The sequence below is a fragment of the Equus quagga genome, chromosome 5 (genome assembly GCF_021613505.1).
Source record: "Equus quagga isolate Etosha38 chromosome 5, UCLA_HA_Equagga_1.0, whole genome shotgun sequence".
In the NCBI taxonomy this organism is placed as follows: Eukaryota; Metazoa; Chordata; class Mammalia; order Perissodactyla; family Equidae; genus Equus; species Equus quagga.
In genome coordinates, this window is record NC_060271.1 from 109,160,008 (window position 1) to 109,175,927 (window position 15,920).

A 15,920-nucleotide genomic window follows, 5' to 3' on the forward strand; every position below is an offset into this window, starting at 1 on the left:
GTCTAGCACATGCTTTGCACGTGGGAGACATAAAATATTTGCGGAATGAATTTCGGTACCACTTAAGCGTTTCCAAGCGACTCTGGTTGCTATTTTGGTCGGAAAGTTACAAAAAGAGCAGGCTATCCCGGGGAAATAACTTCGGGTATCACCTGACCCTAGGTCGCCAGTTTAAAGAAGCCCTTTATTTTCGCCACATTTCGACCAGGTTCCCAGCGAGGGAAGCTGAAGGAAGCTATTTCTGAATGACAGAAAATAGACAAAGTGACTCAATGCAGTTTAGGTTTTGCTTTCTAGGGAGACCCGCGGTCAACTCCGAGAAGACTCGGGGACAGAGAAGACCCCCACGCTGCGCGGCTCAGGACAGGTCCGCGCGGGCGCCCGAGGGAGGGGCGGGGCCGGCCTGGGCGGGGCGGGGCGCAGGGGGCGGGGCCTCCGGCGGGCCGGGCGCGCGACAGCACAGGGCGGCGATGGCGGCGGACGGGGACTGGCAGGATTTCTATGAGTTCCAGGAGCCGGCCCGGAGCCTCCAGGACCAGGAGAACTGTAACGCGAGCCCCGAGGCCGGGGCAGGGCCGGGCGGGGGAGGCGACGGCTTCCCGGCGCTGGCCTGCAGCTTGGAGGAGAAGCTGAGCCTGTGTTTCCGCCCCTCGGGGCCGGGCGCCGAGCCCCCAAGGGCGGCCGTGCGGCCCATCACCGAGTGCAGCCTCCTGCAGGGGGACGAGTGAGTGCGGGCCCGGCCGGGAGCGGGCGGGAGCCTCCCCTGCCCTCGTCCTGCCCTCGCCCCGCCGGCCGGCCCTCGGTCCGCAGTCTCGGCGGGACTCCGGCCGCTGGCTCCTCCCCGCGCCCTCCTTCCGCCTCCAGCGAGCGGGGAGCCCGCCCCTCCCCGCGGCCCCACCGCTCCCCCGGGCTTTCGGCCTCCGCGCGCTGGGCGATTTAAATCCCGGCTCCCCGGCCCCCTCCCCCCCACTCGTTAAACCTCCGGCAGTTCACTCCTCCTGCTCCCTAGAAACCAAGCCATGTTTGGTGTAGAGGAGAATTTCCTTGTACAAAGCCGGTAGAGACAGTACCTCTTCGGGCACGTGTGTAGCCATTCATTCATTGACCTGGCATTTATTAAGCGCCCGTTAAGTGCCAGAGGCTCCTTCGCACCAGAAATACCAAGATGATGGGACATTGTCCCTTTCAAGTGGGGCGCAACCTAGGATGGGAGCTACATTTGTAAACAGATATTTGTATGAGTGTGACAGGTGACTCTAATGGATATACGGGCAAAATATAGGAGATTTAAAAGGGCTGTGTGGGAGAGTCAGGAAAGACTTCTTACAGAAAGAAATGTGAAAACTGGATGCTGATGGATGAGTGGGAGTTTCCTTGGCAGGTGAAGCAAGTTGTAGCATTCTAGCTCGAGAATATAGCACGTGCAAAGGTATCAACGTTGAAGCAGCATTTATGCCACAAGAATTTGTTGGGTCCATCTGAGAGCCCAGGTAGAGTGCAGGCCCCCACAGAGGCAAAAAGGAAAGGCTCTGGTTATGCCTAAACACGTAATTACAGTTGGCCCTCCATATTCGGGGGTTCCGTATCGAGGATTCAAATCAAGGGAAGGCCTAAGGTGGTACTGTGCCTGCACTGAACATGTACAGACATTTTTTTCTTGTCATGATTCCCTAAACAATACACTGTAACAACTATTTACATAGCATTTACATTGTATTAGGTATTTTAAGTAATCTAGAGATGATTTAAAGTATACAGGAGAATATGAGTAGGTTATATGCAAATATCAGACCATTTTATCTGAGGGACTTGAGCATCTGCTGATTTTGGTATCCTCAGTGGTCCTGAAACCAGTTCCCTGACTGTCTTCTACGGCGTCATCTAAGTACAATCATAGGAGATGCACAGGGATGGATAAGAGCTTGGGGGAGAGAGGGGCAGAGTTCCTTGGGGCACTTTATTTAACCACCCTGAACCCCAACTGTAGTTTGGTTAAATAAGGGTTGTAATTATGTACCACGTTTTATCTCAAAACACGGTAAAAGAAATGGTGAGAGTGAGGGAAGCTGAGCATGTGGTGTAACAGGAGACGAAGCCCTGGAGAGGCTGAGGGTGAAATTAATGGAGTAAACACTAAGGACATGGGTAGGGATGGGAGAGATTAGAGATTAGGGAAGAGTTCTTGAGTGGATCCATGGGCACTGAGAGGGGGCTTCCAGCCTGATGGTCTCTTTTCCTCTGCGAATCAGGAGATTTATCAGAATAAGGTAGGAAGCTTGAGAAGAGGGAGTTGGGAATGGCTGAGCAGTGGTGAGGGCCCAGCTAGCTTGGAGACCATATCTTTTCATTGGTGCCTCTGTACAGTGTGCTGCCCAGGTATAGAGGGAAGAGTTTATGGTTGGTTTTTATGCACACAGATATGCATGCAGTCAATGGCAAAAGATGCCCCTTTTGAAAGTCTGTTCCCAAAGAGAAGATCGTTTATCTATGTAGACTTATATGCTCTGAATCACTGGGACTCAGGACTTATTCTGGATTTTAAAATTGTGTATTTGGGTTTACCGAGTCACTTCTCATAACAAATTAGTGGTTTGTACACATATAGTTAAGATTCCCTGTTTTTTTTTCTGTCTGGAAAGTAGTCTATTTTTAGCATTTGCTTAAAGCTTAGGTTGATGTAAAACTTAAAAAAGAATATTTTGTTACTCTTGATAATGGTTTTTAATAGATTCTTTGTTGGTGGTAATACATGTTGCTTGATTTGAGAATGCATGATAAATCTCTTTCTCTCTTTTCAGGGCCTGGGGCTGGTCACCACTCTCATTGTCCCCTGTAAATCTGCTCTCCATTGCTTGAGTCTATCCCTGCTCCTTTTGCAAGAGAGAACTGAGAATTCTCTTACAGAGATAGTGTCTTGCCTTAGGGTACTTTGTTTGACTTCTCTGAGCCCCAGGTTTAGTTTTGGTTAAATATGGATTGTATTTTCTGCTAAGGTTTTCTTTGGAAGGGTCTGGTGCAGCATTCAATGTCAGTGGGACTTTGACCTCCTTGGAATAGAGCTGCTTGCCGGTTGTTTTTTATGACTGGTTATAATGCTTTATTAAGATAAGGATGAAGGTAATTCCTGTCTTGACTGGAGAATTCTAGAAATCTCTCACTTAAGGCAGCCCTCTGTCCTTCCACCTACAATTGTTCTGACTTTGGTGGAGACAGAGTACTGTTAATTGTCCTTCACTTTCTTGGAAGATCAAATTCACCTACAGTCGCTTCTTCTAGGTGAAGTATTCCCCTCCACTTGTTCTTTTATCACAGCCTCATTTAAGAAGGAGCAGACAAGCAGACAAAATAAACCCCAAAACTCTGGACGGTCTTCATGTCCTAGAATATCCTGTCGGAGTTGCTGACCAGGGTTAGGTGTATCGTCAGTGGCTCAGTGTTGCAAAGTCTTTCGTCCAGGAAGCTGTGGGCCAGAAACCCAGCACGTTTAGCAGTCCCGAGCTTTTGCCTCCAATTCAAGCACGTTGGCAGCAGGGAGATTATGATTCCAGCAGAGAGGAGAATAGGAATGAACCATGCGTTTGGGAGATTTGCTGGGTAAACGAGCCAGTTGTCTAGAGCTTTTGGGTTCACGTTTTCATTGAGGCTGATGTGCGTTCCAAAGCCAAGCATCATTTTGGGATTTTCTGTTTTTGGCAGTTGTCACATTGCTTCTCTTTAGCACCAAATCCCTATTCATTAAATCTAGTGTGTTACTTCTCTATTTTTAAGCTTGCATTCTTATTTTTGTGCCCCTAGCAGTCTTGTTTTTGTATACTAGTGGCTTACACTCTTGGAAAAAAACTCACCCAGTTATTTAATAGCTTATTTACTTAGATACCTGTTATAAGTTTTAGAGTTTTTTCCTTTATGATATCTACGTATGTATCTCTGGGCACTAAGTAGCTTATATGTATAGTGTTTAACTTTACTTACTCCAGTTAAATTTCATCTCTTTTTTATTTCTGAACTCTTTTTTTCCACATAATACCATGTTTTTTTATGCTGATTATTACTTGGTACCAAACCCCGAATTTTGGTCATGGAATTGGAGTTTGCTGTCCTTATCTGGTGTGGTTTGGGACTCTCCTCAATACAGCTCGTTTGAATTAATGCTTAGAGTAATAGAGCTGGAAGGAATGTCTGTTATTCTTGTCCAAGCCTCTCATTTTATAGAATGGCAGCTAATCCCTAGAGAGGTTAAAGGACATGGCCAAAGACTCATTGTTTGAGGAAGAATGGAGATGAGGGTCTGTGTTCCCTGAATTTTAGTCGTGTCCTATTGCTTCCCCAAAATGCTGTTTGGTGCTAAGGTAGGGTAACCGCATTGGATATAACCTGTGTGCATTTTATTGTGAACTCCCTTTCTTTCCCTTTTCATTTTATTTTAGTCCTTAGCCTACTATATTACAAATTAGATAGCAAACTCTGGTCTCACATTGGGCCTGAATCCTTTCTCCTGAAAGAGTAACAAACTTTCGGTTAGAGAGACACTATTCACTGCCTGAGATGGTCCATATGTTTGGAAGTTGTAGAAGAAAAATGAGTGTCAGGCACGGGGCATTTACTAGCTGTGTGGCTCCGGAAACATTACTTAAGCTCCCTGTGCTTTAGTTTGCTCATCTGTAAAATGGGAATAATAACGGTTCTCCATAACATTGTTTTTTGAGGATTAAATAAGTTAAGATATGTAAATTGCTTACAACAGTGCCTGGCACCTAGTACAGTAGAAGTGTTAACTGTTGACTTTGGGGGAGTTTTCTATTTCACTTCGTCTTCCCTCAGGACGTCTTGTCAGCCCGATTATATGATTTTCATTTAGTCTTATTAGGGAGGCTCTACTTTGTTGACGTTTTTCTGAGAAACAATGGGCGTTTTATTTTTTTGCTTTGATTTTCTTTTGTTCTTTCTTTTTTCCCTCTAGTACTGGAAATTTGTTTAATAAAAGATGTATAGAATGTTCCCTTGCATTGATTGTACTTCTCTTCTTTTGAAGGATTTGGAATGCCCTGACAGATAATTATGGAAATGTAATGCCTGTAGACTGGAAGTCTTCACATACCAGAACCCTGCATTTGCTTACTCTGAACCTCTCAGAAAAAGGGGTAAGTTAGGAATCGAACCAATAGTTTCTGAATAACTGATTCTGATAATGAAACTAGAAAGTAGCATTTCTGTTTAACACAAATTCATTGAGTTGCCTCCAGTTTCCACGCTTATAGCAGTTGCAGTGGCCCTGGATTGCTATCTTGGCTCTGCTACTGACAACTTACTAGCACTTTCCTCCACTTCTTCCGCAGCGCACAGTCACTTTTGTATGTTTCGCTAAATTTCCATCACCTATGTATGAACACCAATGATCAGCATTTTTTCCAGCTTCAATAACACAGTTTTGATATGCTGAGAACACTCAGTGAGCATCTTAGCCTTTGATTTAATATATTGAGGGTACTGGAATATCAACATAGAGTTAACTTTCTGATGAGTTCACTGACTGCTGGTTATGACATGTTTTCCAAAGACCATGTATTCCTGTGAATATTGGGGAACCTTTAAACGACATTTCAGTTCTTGGCTTCTTAATGTGTTCTTGGCTCGCTGTTTGAGGCTGCTGTGGCTGCCTTGGTATTGTCAAGTGAAGATGGCTTGAGTAAGAAGTGTGAGCACAGCTGATAGGACAGCAAGGGGGACAGAAAAGGGAAGAATTGCTTTAAGTGGAAAATCACAGTGTCACGTTTATTTAAAGCTGATGAGAAACGTAGCCAAATTATGTAAGTTTCAGGGCCTGACTATTTAAGTTCCTTATCAAATAACAATGTAAACTGATGCCAGATCTTTTGGCATGCTCTCTATTTCACTAAGTGTATTTGTGTAATTATTGAGAGTCTAATGCAGTAGGGCTCTCAGTATTTTTCTTTTTAATTTAAATTTTCCTTTCTTTTTTTTCTTTTTCTTGAGGAAGATTCGCACTGAGCTAGCATCTGTGCCAGTCTTCCTCTATTTTGTATTGGGTTGCCCCCACAGCATGTCTGCTGACAAGTAATAGTTCTATGCCCTGGAACTGAACCCAGGCCACTGAAGTGGAGTTTGCAAAACTTAACCACTAGGCCACGGGTCTGGCCCTGGGTTCTCAGTGTTTTAAATAGTATTGTTAATGTTTTGTGAAAATAGTTTTCTTAAATATGTGATTCAGAAAAGCCTGCTGCGTGTTATATGCTAATAAAATACAGAATTCTGACTGTATTTCCCAGTGTTCTACTAGGTATAGAATTCTTACTGTTTGTTCCAGTTAACCCTGTTAAGCTGTTCTGCAGACTACCTCACATACATTTAGTGAAAAGGAGTAAAACAAGATATCATACGTCCTGTCTTCTGTTTATTTAGATCTTAGCTATCATTTTGGGCTTAGTTCAAGTTTCCCTTCCTCCCTGAAGCTTCCTATTACCGTTTTAGCCTTTGCTGATCTCATGGAATTATACAATTTTAGAGTTGGAAGGGACTTTAAAGGACACTTAATCCGACCTCTCACTTGGGAGGAATCGCCATCTACAGCATCTCTGACAGATGGTCATTTAGCCACGGCCTAAATCCCTGCACAGAAGGAAAACACACTCCTCTCTGTGGGAATCGGTTACACTCTTGGTGTGAAAATCTTAAAGGACTTATCTGTCCCACAGAATGTAGCCCCATTGTCTGCTAGGTGCTAGTCCCCACAGCGCTTTGTCCATGTCTCAATCACTATTGTGTTCTCTTATTAATCATATGTTTCTGGGTCTGTCATCAGATTGTGACTTCCTGGTAGGTATCTCTATATTTGTCATTTTAGTAACTACCACTCTGCCTGGTACATACTGAGTACTAAGACTAGTGTTCGTTGAATGAATGAATGAATGATCTCGCCAGTGAGACTATAACATCAGAGACCATGATGAACAATTCTTTTTTTAAAGAAGTATTTTCTGTATTATTTATCATAGTGCTGAATCCACAATAGCCAATGAGTAATTTTTTGTTTGACATATTAAAAAATAGCACAGAAGAGATCCTTTCATAGTTCGAAAGGGAAGCACATTAGCAGCACAATCGGGACACTCTCATCCAGTTTCATTGAATTAAACGTATACTATCTTGTATTTTCAATTCCAGAGTAATGGTATAGCCAAAGTCAGTGACTAGTAATGGCTGGGAGTTTAGTCCTACTACTCACTGTAAAACCCAACTTGGAAAACTCAGCAGGTTAAAGTGGACAAGTGATCATCCATCTGTCATCTGTCTCTTGACGTGACGACCCTGGTGATGAATACAGTGGAAATTAGAACTCTGTTCCTCAGGCAGGAGTTGCACCTGCAGAACAAAAGGGCAACACGGAAGTCTGTAAGAAGCAGCCATGTTACTCTATTAGATAGCACGTAATTACATTTTCTTTTACCTGGGAAAATTATTTTATTTATCATTGCCAGCTGTGTGCTCTATTGCTATAACTGAACTGTGCAAAATTTACCTTTTGGAAGCATTCTTTAGATTATCCCAATTGTAAACTAAGGTCTATAAGAAATTTTTTTCTTGATAAAGGGAGAAGAAATTTCTTTTGCTAAACATTCAGGAAAACCACAGTTTGCTAGATTTCAGTTCTTAATTTTTCTTTCACTGATGTTTAAAATGGCATAGTTCTAAATTTGATGAGGCTTTTCTAGAGTGAGACAACTCGTACATTCCAAATTCTTGCGTAGGTACATTTTTTCCATTTGAGGCAGCTTCAGTTTCATACAGGGCAACAACACCATGAGCTCCATATCTAACCCTGGCACAGGAAGGAGTGATGGGAATGCTTGGCAACAAGGAGGCACACTGATGCCGAATGGGAGAATGAATAATTATACCCATGACAGCCAAGGTTAGTTTTCAAAGGCCGAAAGAGATTCCAGCCCTTAGCATATGCCATCTCTGTGGGGAATGGGCTTGGCTGTTTCCCTGGAAAGATGATCTGGGATCATTAGTTCTGTTGTTATGGAAATTTGTTCTAATGGTTTAGTGGTATCATTCACGTTTGTTAATAGCTGTAAACCTATTCTAAATCCAGTGCCATTCTTGATCATGCTTATTTGGTAGAATGCTTCTAAATCGTTTTATCTTAGGAACATCTCGGGTGCCATCTTCATCCACCCACCATGAGCATTTCTTGAAGGACAGGGACTTAGTTTATGCACATTCATATCTTCAAGAGTAGAAACAGGAGGAAGATAATAACGTCTTCCTTAGGAGTAATTTTACAATTAAAACTTTTGCTTGTTTATAAGAGAAAAAATGAAAGTATGGTCCTCAAGTTACAACATAGAGCAGTGTTTCTGGGGGTGTTGAAATTTAAGGATCAGTGAAGGTAATTGTTTGGTTACTCCACATCGTCCATACCCCCTTAGGATCATATTGTGGCACTTTGCATCTCCACTCAATCTTGAAGTCAACATCCTCTCTTATCAACAGCCTAATGTGTTGACCTTTCTCCTTTCTTATTAAAAGGATAACTGTCATAGTTTAAAAAGTAGACTAGAACAATAGGACTTGACGTGAAAAAGCAGCCTCTGCCCTGCTTACCCCATCCTTGATTTCCACTTATCAGAGGCAGCCACTTTCGAGTACTTCAACTGTTTCTTCTAACAAATGACATGCTCATATCATTTTACTTGATTTTATTTTATTTTATTTTTTTTTTAAGATTTTATTTTTCTCCTTTTTCTCCCCAAAGCCCCCCCGGTACATAGTTGTATATTTCGTTGTGGGTCCTTCTAATTGTGGCATGTGGGACGCTGCCTCAGCGTGGTCTGATGAGCAGTGCCATGTCCGCGCCCAGGATTCGAACCAATGAAACACTGGGCCGCCTGCAGCGGAGCGCGCGAACTTAACCACTCGGCCACGGGGCCAGCCCCTTGATTTTATTTTTTTAATGTTAGACTTTATCCATTTGCTTTCTACCCCGAGGATGAGGGTTTAGCTCTCTCATAGCCCTCCCTCCAACTCTCAACACTAACCCTCAAGAAACTTTCCTTTCCCCATCTTCTCAATATAATTACATCAAAATATTTGATTAAGCTTCATCATTTATATTGACCAAATGTTCACAGTTGACCCGTTTTAGTACATTATGATTAAACTTCCTCATGTAATTTTTTGTTTTTTCTTAGGGCAATAATAACCGTTTCTTTGTGGTTTATTTAGGTTATCATTAACTCACTGATTCAGCCTCAGTAGAGCTATAAAACTCATTTTAGTAAGTGAAATACACTAGATAATCTCTTAGTCTCTCTCATGCTTTTCTTGATTTCCTCTGCAGTCAGTAACAATTCTAGTCTGAACTGGTTACTCTAGTTTAGCCTCACAGCCATCATTCTGGGATCTTCACTTTACTGTCATTACAACAATTCCCTTCCCCTCTTTTTTGTATTAGATCGCACATCTACTTCCTTTTTGGTTTTCCTCCTGGTTTTAATGGAGCATATTCTACAGTAGCTTTCTGAGAAAGGGTGCATGAGAGGTAAATACTTGGAGAACTTGAATGTCTGAAAATGTCTTTATTCTAAGCTTCCCTCTAATTGTGAGTTTAGCTGGATGTAGGATTCTATGGTGGAATTTATCGAAACATGAAAATTACAGTGATTGTTTTCTAGCTTCTATTGTCGCTCTCTGAGAGGGTTCAGATGACATTTTGATTCCTGATCCTTTTAATGTGATGGTTTTTTCTCTCTGGAAGCTTTTAGGTTCTTTTTTTCTCAGTCTTCTGGAATTTCATGATGCCATGCTGAAGGCCGCGGCCAGGCCTTTCCTAGGCTAATGGTGCAGTGAGAACTAGCATTAGGAGCTGCGTCATTCCTGTGGCGCAACATGGAGTTGCATTATGTGGTAGCAGGTAGACCCTAGAGTGCTGATGTGGCTGCTCTCCCAGCCTAATGTGAGGAAAGGGAACACGCCAGTGGTTCCTCCGCACTTCTCCCCTGCAGGTTTTCATTCTGTGGGCTGTGTTCACCATTAAACTTCGGATGTTCCTGTATGAGGAGCTAGGTTGGCAGTAGGGACCTACAATACTCAAGTGTATCCTCAGTTTTATATATATCCTCTGCATTGATAGAATAATTTTCCCAGGTGAAATATTATTTTTTAAATTATATTCTGTCTAATAGAAATACACAGTTGCTTTTACCTGCTTCCTTTTTGCCCATTTGTTCTTTGGGAACTCACTGTGTGCCCCTCCTTCCTGAAGAGTAGTGTTCTAATTTCAGTTCTGTTCATCATCTGAACATGTCACATGAACGTGTCATGTCACATTAGATGGATGATAGATTGATGATCACTTGTCCATTTTAATCTGCTGAGTTTTCTAGATAAGGCTTTTATAATTAGTACTAGTCCCTAACTCTAAGTCATTATTAAAGGGGCTGTGTCTATAGATGTGGGCAGGGTTAAAGGACACCCAGCGAGGCATGGTGTGATACCCCAGGGCTGGCAACAGCAAGCCGTACTCGCACCCCTGGGCGTGAAGAGGTAAGGAGAGGGAGAAGTTAGCAGAACCAGGAGAGAGTAGCTGTCGGGAAGAGGTCTGCTTGGCAGGAGCTGTAGCCTTTGGCGGGCTGGCAGGGAGGAGACAGCAGAATAAGTGCCCGGTCCTCATCCTCCCACCTTCCAGTCTCCGGCTAGTGCCTACCAGTGGTGTTTAACCCAGCTGGAAGCCAGGAGTCAAAGGCATCCTTTGATGTAGTCCATAGAGGTCAGCCTCCTGGGGCACAGAGCAGGGGGGAAAATGGAGGTGAGGCAAATGGAAAATCTCCAGCACAGTTAGGTTTAAAGATGTGTTTGGAACCCAGAGATCTTCTCCTTTCAGAAGAAGAGATGTTCAACTGGAAGGGCTATGTGTGACTGTCATGGACGTTTCCTGTCTGCCAGGGAGTTCATTACTTTCACTCTGAATGTTAGAAGTTAGTTTGCAAGTAACTAACTTTTATGTTTTCTCTGGAATTTTAACATATGCCAATCTTACTATTAGATTGTTAACTAAATAATATTTGCTGCCAACTCTGCCCATCTCCGCCCTCTATTTGCTAAAATTCCCTACCACTTTGAGCAAATGCCATATATTTTAATATTTATCAGTCAGCTTTTACAGCGCTCTTTCCCCATAGAAACAGCAGCTAAGTGTGTATCTGTATCGGGCAATAGGTGCTGCCTGCAGCACCTCAGCAAGTTCATATTTATTCTTCCTCTCATTTTTGTTTGAGATGAATATGTAAAGCATTTCACACGCTGCCTAGAACAGGGCAGTTGTGATGATTTCTCCCTTTGGAGGGAAATTCTCTGCAGATGACTTCTTTACCTCTGCTGTCTTCTTTACCGGGACACTTCAACGTTGTTTTGATCAGAATGTCCTGCTTTTAACAGCGGGTATTTTTGTTTTTAGATAAGTGACAGTTTGCTGTTTGATACCTCAGACGATGAGGAGCTGAGAGAACAGCTGGATATGCATTCCATCATCGTCTCCTGCGTGAATGATGAGCCCCTCTTCACTGCAGATCAGGTATGACAGAGAAATTCAGCAACGAAAGGAAAGGGGAACCTCGAGCTGCAAAATGATTTCCTATTTTGGCAATAAGTGATGGGTTATTGAAATTTACTGACTTTTCCTGTATTTTCTGGTTATATAAGCTAATAGTTACTCCTCCACTGAGAAAAGAAGAAAGCATTTGTAATCTGAAGCAGATGGGATTATGGTAGTTGGGAAGATTTTCCAATATAGGTAGTTTTCCAAAATAAGCATTGTTAAAACAGGACAGCAAGTTACTAAGGGAGGGTTATTGCTTACTCTGAAATCCGAAAAAATATTGTGGTTTTTTTTTTCTTTCTTTGGATTTAGCCAGCCATGTGCAAACTATAATGTATCTGTGCAGAAATTATCTGGTTTCTCTGAAGCCTATGTAAAAGTCATTAGCACTTATTAGAACCACATATTGTGTACCTTAGAAAGAAGTGAGCATTATTCCTATGGAATGCTCTAATAATGCCAACCCTGTATTCGCTTAAAACCAGTTGAATCAGCTTTCTCATTTTCTGAATACTCTTCCCACTTCTGTTGTATTGTCAAAATGTGATGCAAGAACTTCTTCCTGAAATAAAATGTTCTGTGGCTACTCAGACCGTGAATTCTATCACACTATATTTTTAGGCTGGAAGGACAAGGCCAGTAAAGAATATATTATGGCAAGGTCAGGAGGAGTACATTAAAAATGTGGCATTTTGATGCTCCTTAGTCATGTTTGTGGTTGGATTCTTGTAGGCACGGAAAGAGCGGTGCTTAAAAAGCAAGATAGTAGGTTAGAGGGCTTGGAGATAAAAAGACGTGACCCCAAGAAATCATTGTCTCCCCAGCAATCTGCCTGAAAACCATAAGCTGTCTCTGTTTTTAAGACTTAGAGAAATGGATTCTGTAGCCTTCTTCAGTGTCTCATTTTACAGTGCCTATTTTGGAAAATTGTACTAATTAACATAATCCCCATCTCGTTCAGGTTTATTTTTATTTTTCCTCCATACAAGTGTTATATGTTAAGCTTGCTGATTCTTGTTATTGTATTTTTTCTGATAGTTTTTTTAAAAAACTCTTAGGTCTTTTTTTTCTAACCGTTGAGTAATTTTTCTGGCTTTCTTTAAAATTTTTGCTGAGTTCTATCTACTTCTCAACTTTTGGAATCTGTAACAGGACAAGACATTGTTGTAAGATTTGAGCAACATTGCATATGACAGTAGATCGTTGTTTAAAAGGCAAATATGTTTCTGAAACTTTCCTGCTTTTGTGCAGCTTTTTTTTTTTCTCTTTTAAGCTTCTACATTTTAAGTAATTTTTAAATATCCTTTTTTCTTTTGTTGAATTAATATATGAAATTCTTTTTCTGCTGTTAAAGGAAAATATTGCTGCCATAGAGGTAATTTCTTACTTTCTCTTTAAGTTTTTTTATACTGTTGTATTTTATAAATTTTATGTCATTTTGATTAAATGGCTTTAGACTGAGCACTTGCATGTGGTATATGGTCAATTTTCTGTCATTTGCTTTCTTTTAACTGTAACTATGATCTGGTTCTTGCATGTCTAAAGTCAATTAAACATGTGTTTGTAGCACCATTTCTCAGACATTGCAAGATCCGATAGGGCCTCCTGAATCATGATGGACATATTAAATCATATTCTATTTTGTTTTGTGTTTGGTATATTGTAAATTTTTCTGGATAAACCATGTTCACTCTTACAATCAAAATTTTGATTATTCAAACACCGATTCCTGCACACTGTTGGTTAATGGAGACTTGAGTGTCCTTCTACTTTTGTTGCTTCAGGTGAGCGCTGTGCTTCAGTGGGATCATGTTTCCTGTTTATGTTTGATTAACAGTGGTGTGTATATTTTGGAAGGTTATTGAAGAAATCGAAGAAATGATGCAGGAATCACCGGACCCAGAAGATGATGAAACGCCCACACAGTCAGATCGGCTCTCGATGCTTTCCCAGGAAATTCAAACTCTTAAGAGGTCTAGTACAAGCAGTTATGAAGAGAGTAAGAAACCCTACTTAAATCAGTGCTCTTTGTGCTTTTTGTATATCTCAAACATATAGTGACCATCCCCAGAAATCTTTGCTACGTATCCTTCCCTGGCCCTCTGATAATACTAAGCGCACGTTTTATTGTTGCTGGGGGACTGTGCCACATTCCCCTTTGAATCCTGTATTAGTCAGCTTGGGTTGCTGTAGCAAAGTGCCCAGGCTGGGGGGCTTAAACAGCTGAAATTTGTTTCCTCACAGTTCTGGAGGCTGGAAGTCCAAGATCAAGGTGTCAGCAAATTTGACTTCTTCTGAGGCCTTTCTTCTTGGCTTGCAGACGGCCGTCTTCTCTCTGTCCTCATGCGGACTTTCTTCTGTGTGTATCTGTGTCCTGATCTTCTATAAGGTCGTCAGTCACATTGGATTAGGGCACACCTTAATAACCTCATTTTAACTTAATTATCTCTGTAAAGACCGTCTCCAAATATAGTCACATTCTGAGGCACTGGGGGTTAGACATCAAAAATGTCCTGTCTCTCACGTAAGGGGAAGTGCTGAGTAAAAACTGAAATGGAGTTTCAGGGAATATTCTTCCCTTTCATCTTCCCAATCTTCAGTAAAATTCACACATTGGGGTTTATGTGATTAAATATGCATTTAGTTTAATTCTTTAAAGTTGACTTCTCTTCAGGAGTGTGCCCGCGCTCTGCTAAGTTGCTTGTGATTTCTTGTCAGCAGCTAGTTTCTGTACTCTCCCACTGCTTTGTGTTTGTTCTTTTCCTTGTACAAGCTTTTTCAGTTTTGCCCGAGGTACTATTCTTGGGATTGAGTTAGACAGGTAAACAATTTTTTTATACTTCTCAGCTATTTGAGAAGTACCTTTGTCCACCTGCCTCTACTCAGACCTGCCTACCAGAAGCTTTAGGATTCTGAGAAGATGATGAACAATTTAATTGCTTAGCATATGATTTTTGCTCTTTGGCATAAAATACCCAGCTGTGTTCCCTTGAGACATTTTTGTCTTAGTATCTGCTATGCTTGGTTTTCGTCATAGGAGTGAAAAGGCTCTCAGTATCTGAATTAAATGAACTACTGGAAGAAATTGAGACCGCCATCAAGGAATACTCTGAGGAGCTGGTGCAGCAGTTGGCCCTGCGAGATGAACTGGAGTTTGAAAAGGAAGTGAAAAACAGCTTTATTTCTGTTCTCATTGAAGTGCAAAACAAACAGAAAGAGCACAAAGAAACAGCCAAAAAGAAAAAGAAACTCAAGAATGGCGGCTCTCAGAATGGGAAGAACGAGAGAGGTCATATGCCCGGCACAGTAAGTGATGGTTTGCAGGAGGCGTTGCACGCTGGGAACGGCTTCCCTGGTAATCCCAGTGCCCCGGGCCAGCAGCAGGCGGGCAGGTGTGGTGTGCTTCCTGCCGGAGCGCAAAAGGGATGCTGTCCTAGAGTGCCCCTGTGCCCAGCTCCTTCAGAGAGGTGTTTTCTGGGTGAGGGTGTAATGGTTATCCAGATAATGCAATCCTGAAATGTTTAGGAGGGAAGTAAGCAGAAGGATGAGGGGCAATAAAGAAGGAGGTTATCTTAAAGAAAAGAAGCTTTAGCAGGTGACCATTTTAGTAGATCAAAATGTTAATAGTGGTTATTTATGTTTGGCTGGTAGGCTTATGAATGATGTTATTTTCTTAGTTTTGCTTATTTCTTATGAGTTGTACAATAAAAAATTAAAAGGGGGTGCATTTAGAGGTAGTCAAACTGTGCTGAGCCTAGAAGCGTAGATTGATTTGTAAACTGCTTCTTCCTGATTTATCAGTGAAGTTGTTAGAGGCGGTTACGTGACATCAGCCATCTGGCCTACTATTTGGCAGACTAGAATATTACCAGCTGGTGAAAACAAGTTTAGAATATTTGAATCTTTGACTCCTGTACACAGTTTTTTGTTTCCAGCTTTTTCATTTTTCTTAAGTGGTCCTATTAATTTCACTTGATGAAACTTCATCATAAACATTAACTGCTAATTATATGAGACGCATTTCCTTATTGATCGTACGGCCATTTCCCTTTTCTTTGATCAGTTGAGACTTGTATATTGCCGCCTTCATTTTGTTTGTATGCAAAGAAACGTTGGTTTTATTTTTAGAGTACAACGGTTGGGCGAAGAGATCCATTTTTCTAAAGGGAACTTACCTTTTTAATTCATGATACTGATAACACGGTAATACAAATCACCACAAACTGCTGTTATGGTTTGCAATAATATACATTCTGTCTTTGATTAAATCTTGATTTATTTTTTCTAAAGAATATTTATC

The 15,920-nt window shown here is 41.7% G+C and overlaps 1 protein-coding gene across 5 annotated transcripts in view; it reads left to right on the top strand.

Moving 5' to 3' along the window:
- Window positions 1-441: 441 nt before the first annotated feature.
- The window catches only part of FEZ2 (fasciculation and elongation protein zeta 2), a 38,784-nt gene continuing 23,305 nt past the window's right edge, over window positions 442-15,920 (top strand). For all 5 annotated transcript variants that reach the window (XR_006888866.1, XR_006888868.1, XR_006888867.1 and 2 more), the window contains exons 1-5: window positions 442-724; window positions 5,033-5,141; window positions 11,480-11,596; window positions 13,478-13,619; window positions 14,658-14,926. Coding sequence is in view for 2 of the 5 variants with exons in the window: in XM_046663490.1 (XP_046519446.1) it covers window positions 471-724; window positions 5,033-5,141; window positions 11,480-11,596; window positions 13,478-13,619; window positions 14,658-14,926 (891 nt within the window). In the remaining 3 variants the exon portion in view is untranslated. The remainder of the gene's footprint in view (window positions 725-5,032; window positions 5,142-11,479; window positions 11,597-13,477; window positions 13,620-14,657; window positions 14,927-15,920) is intronic.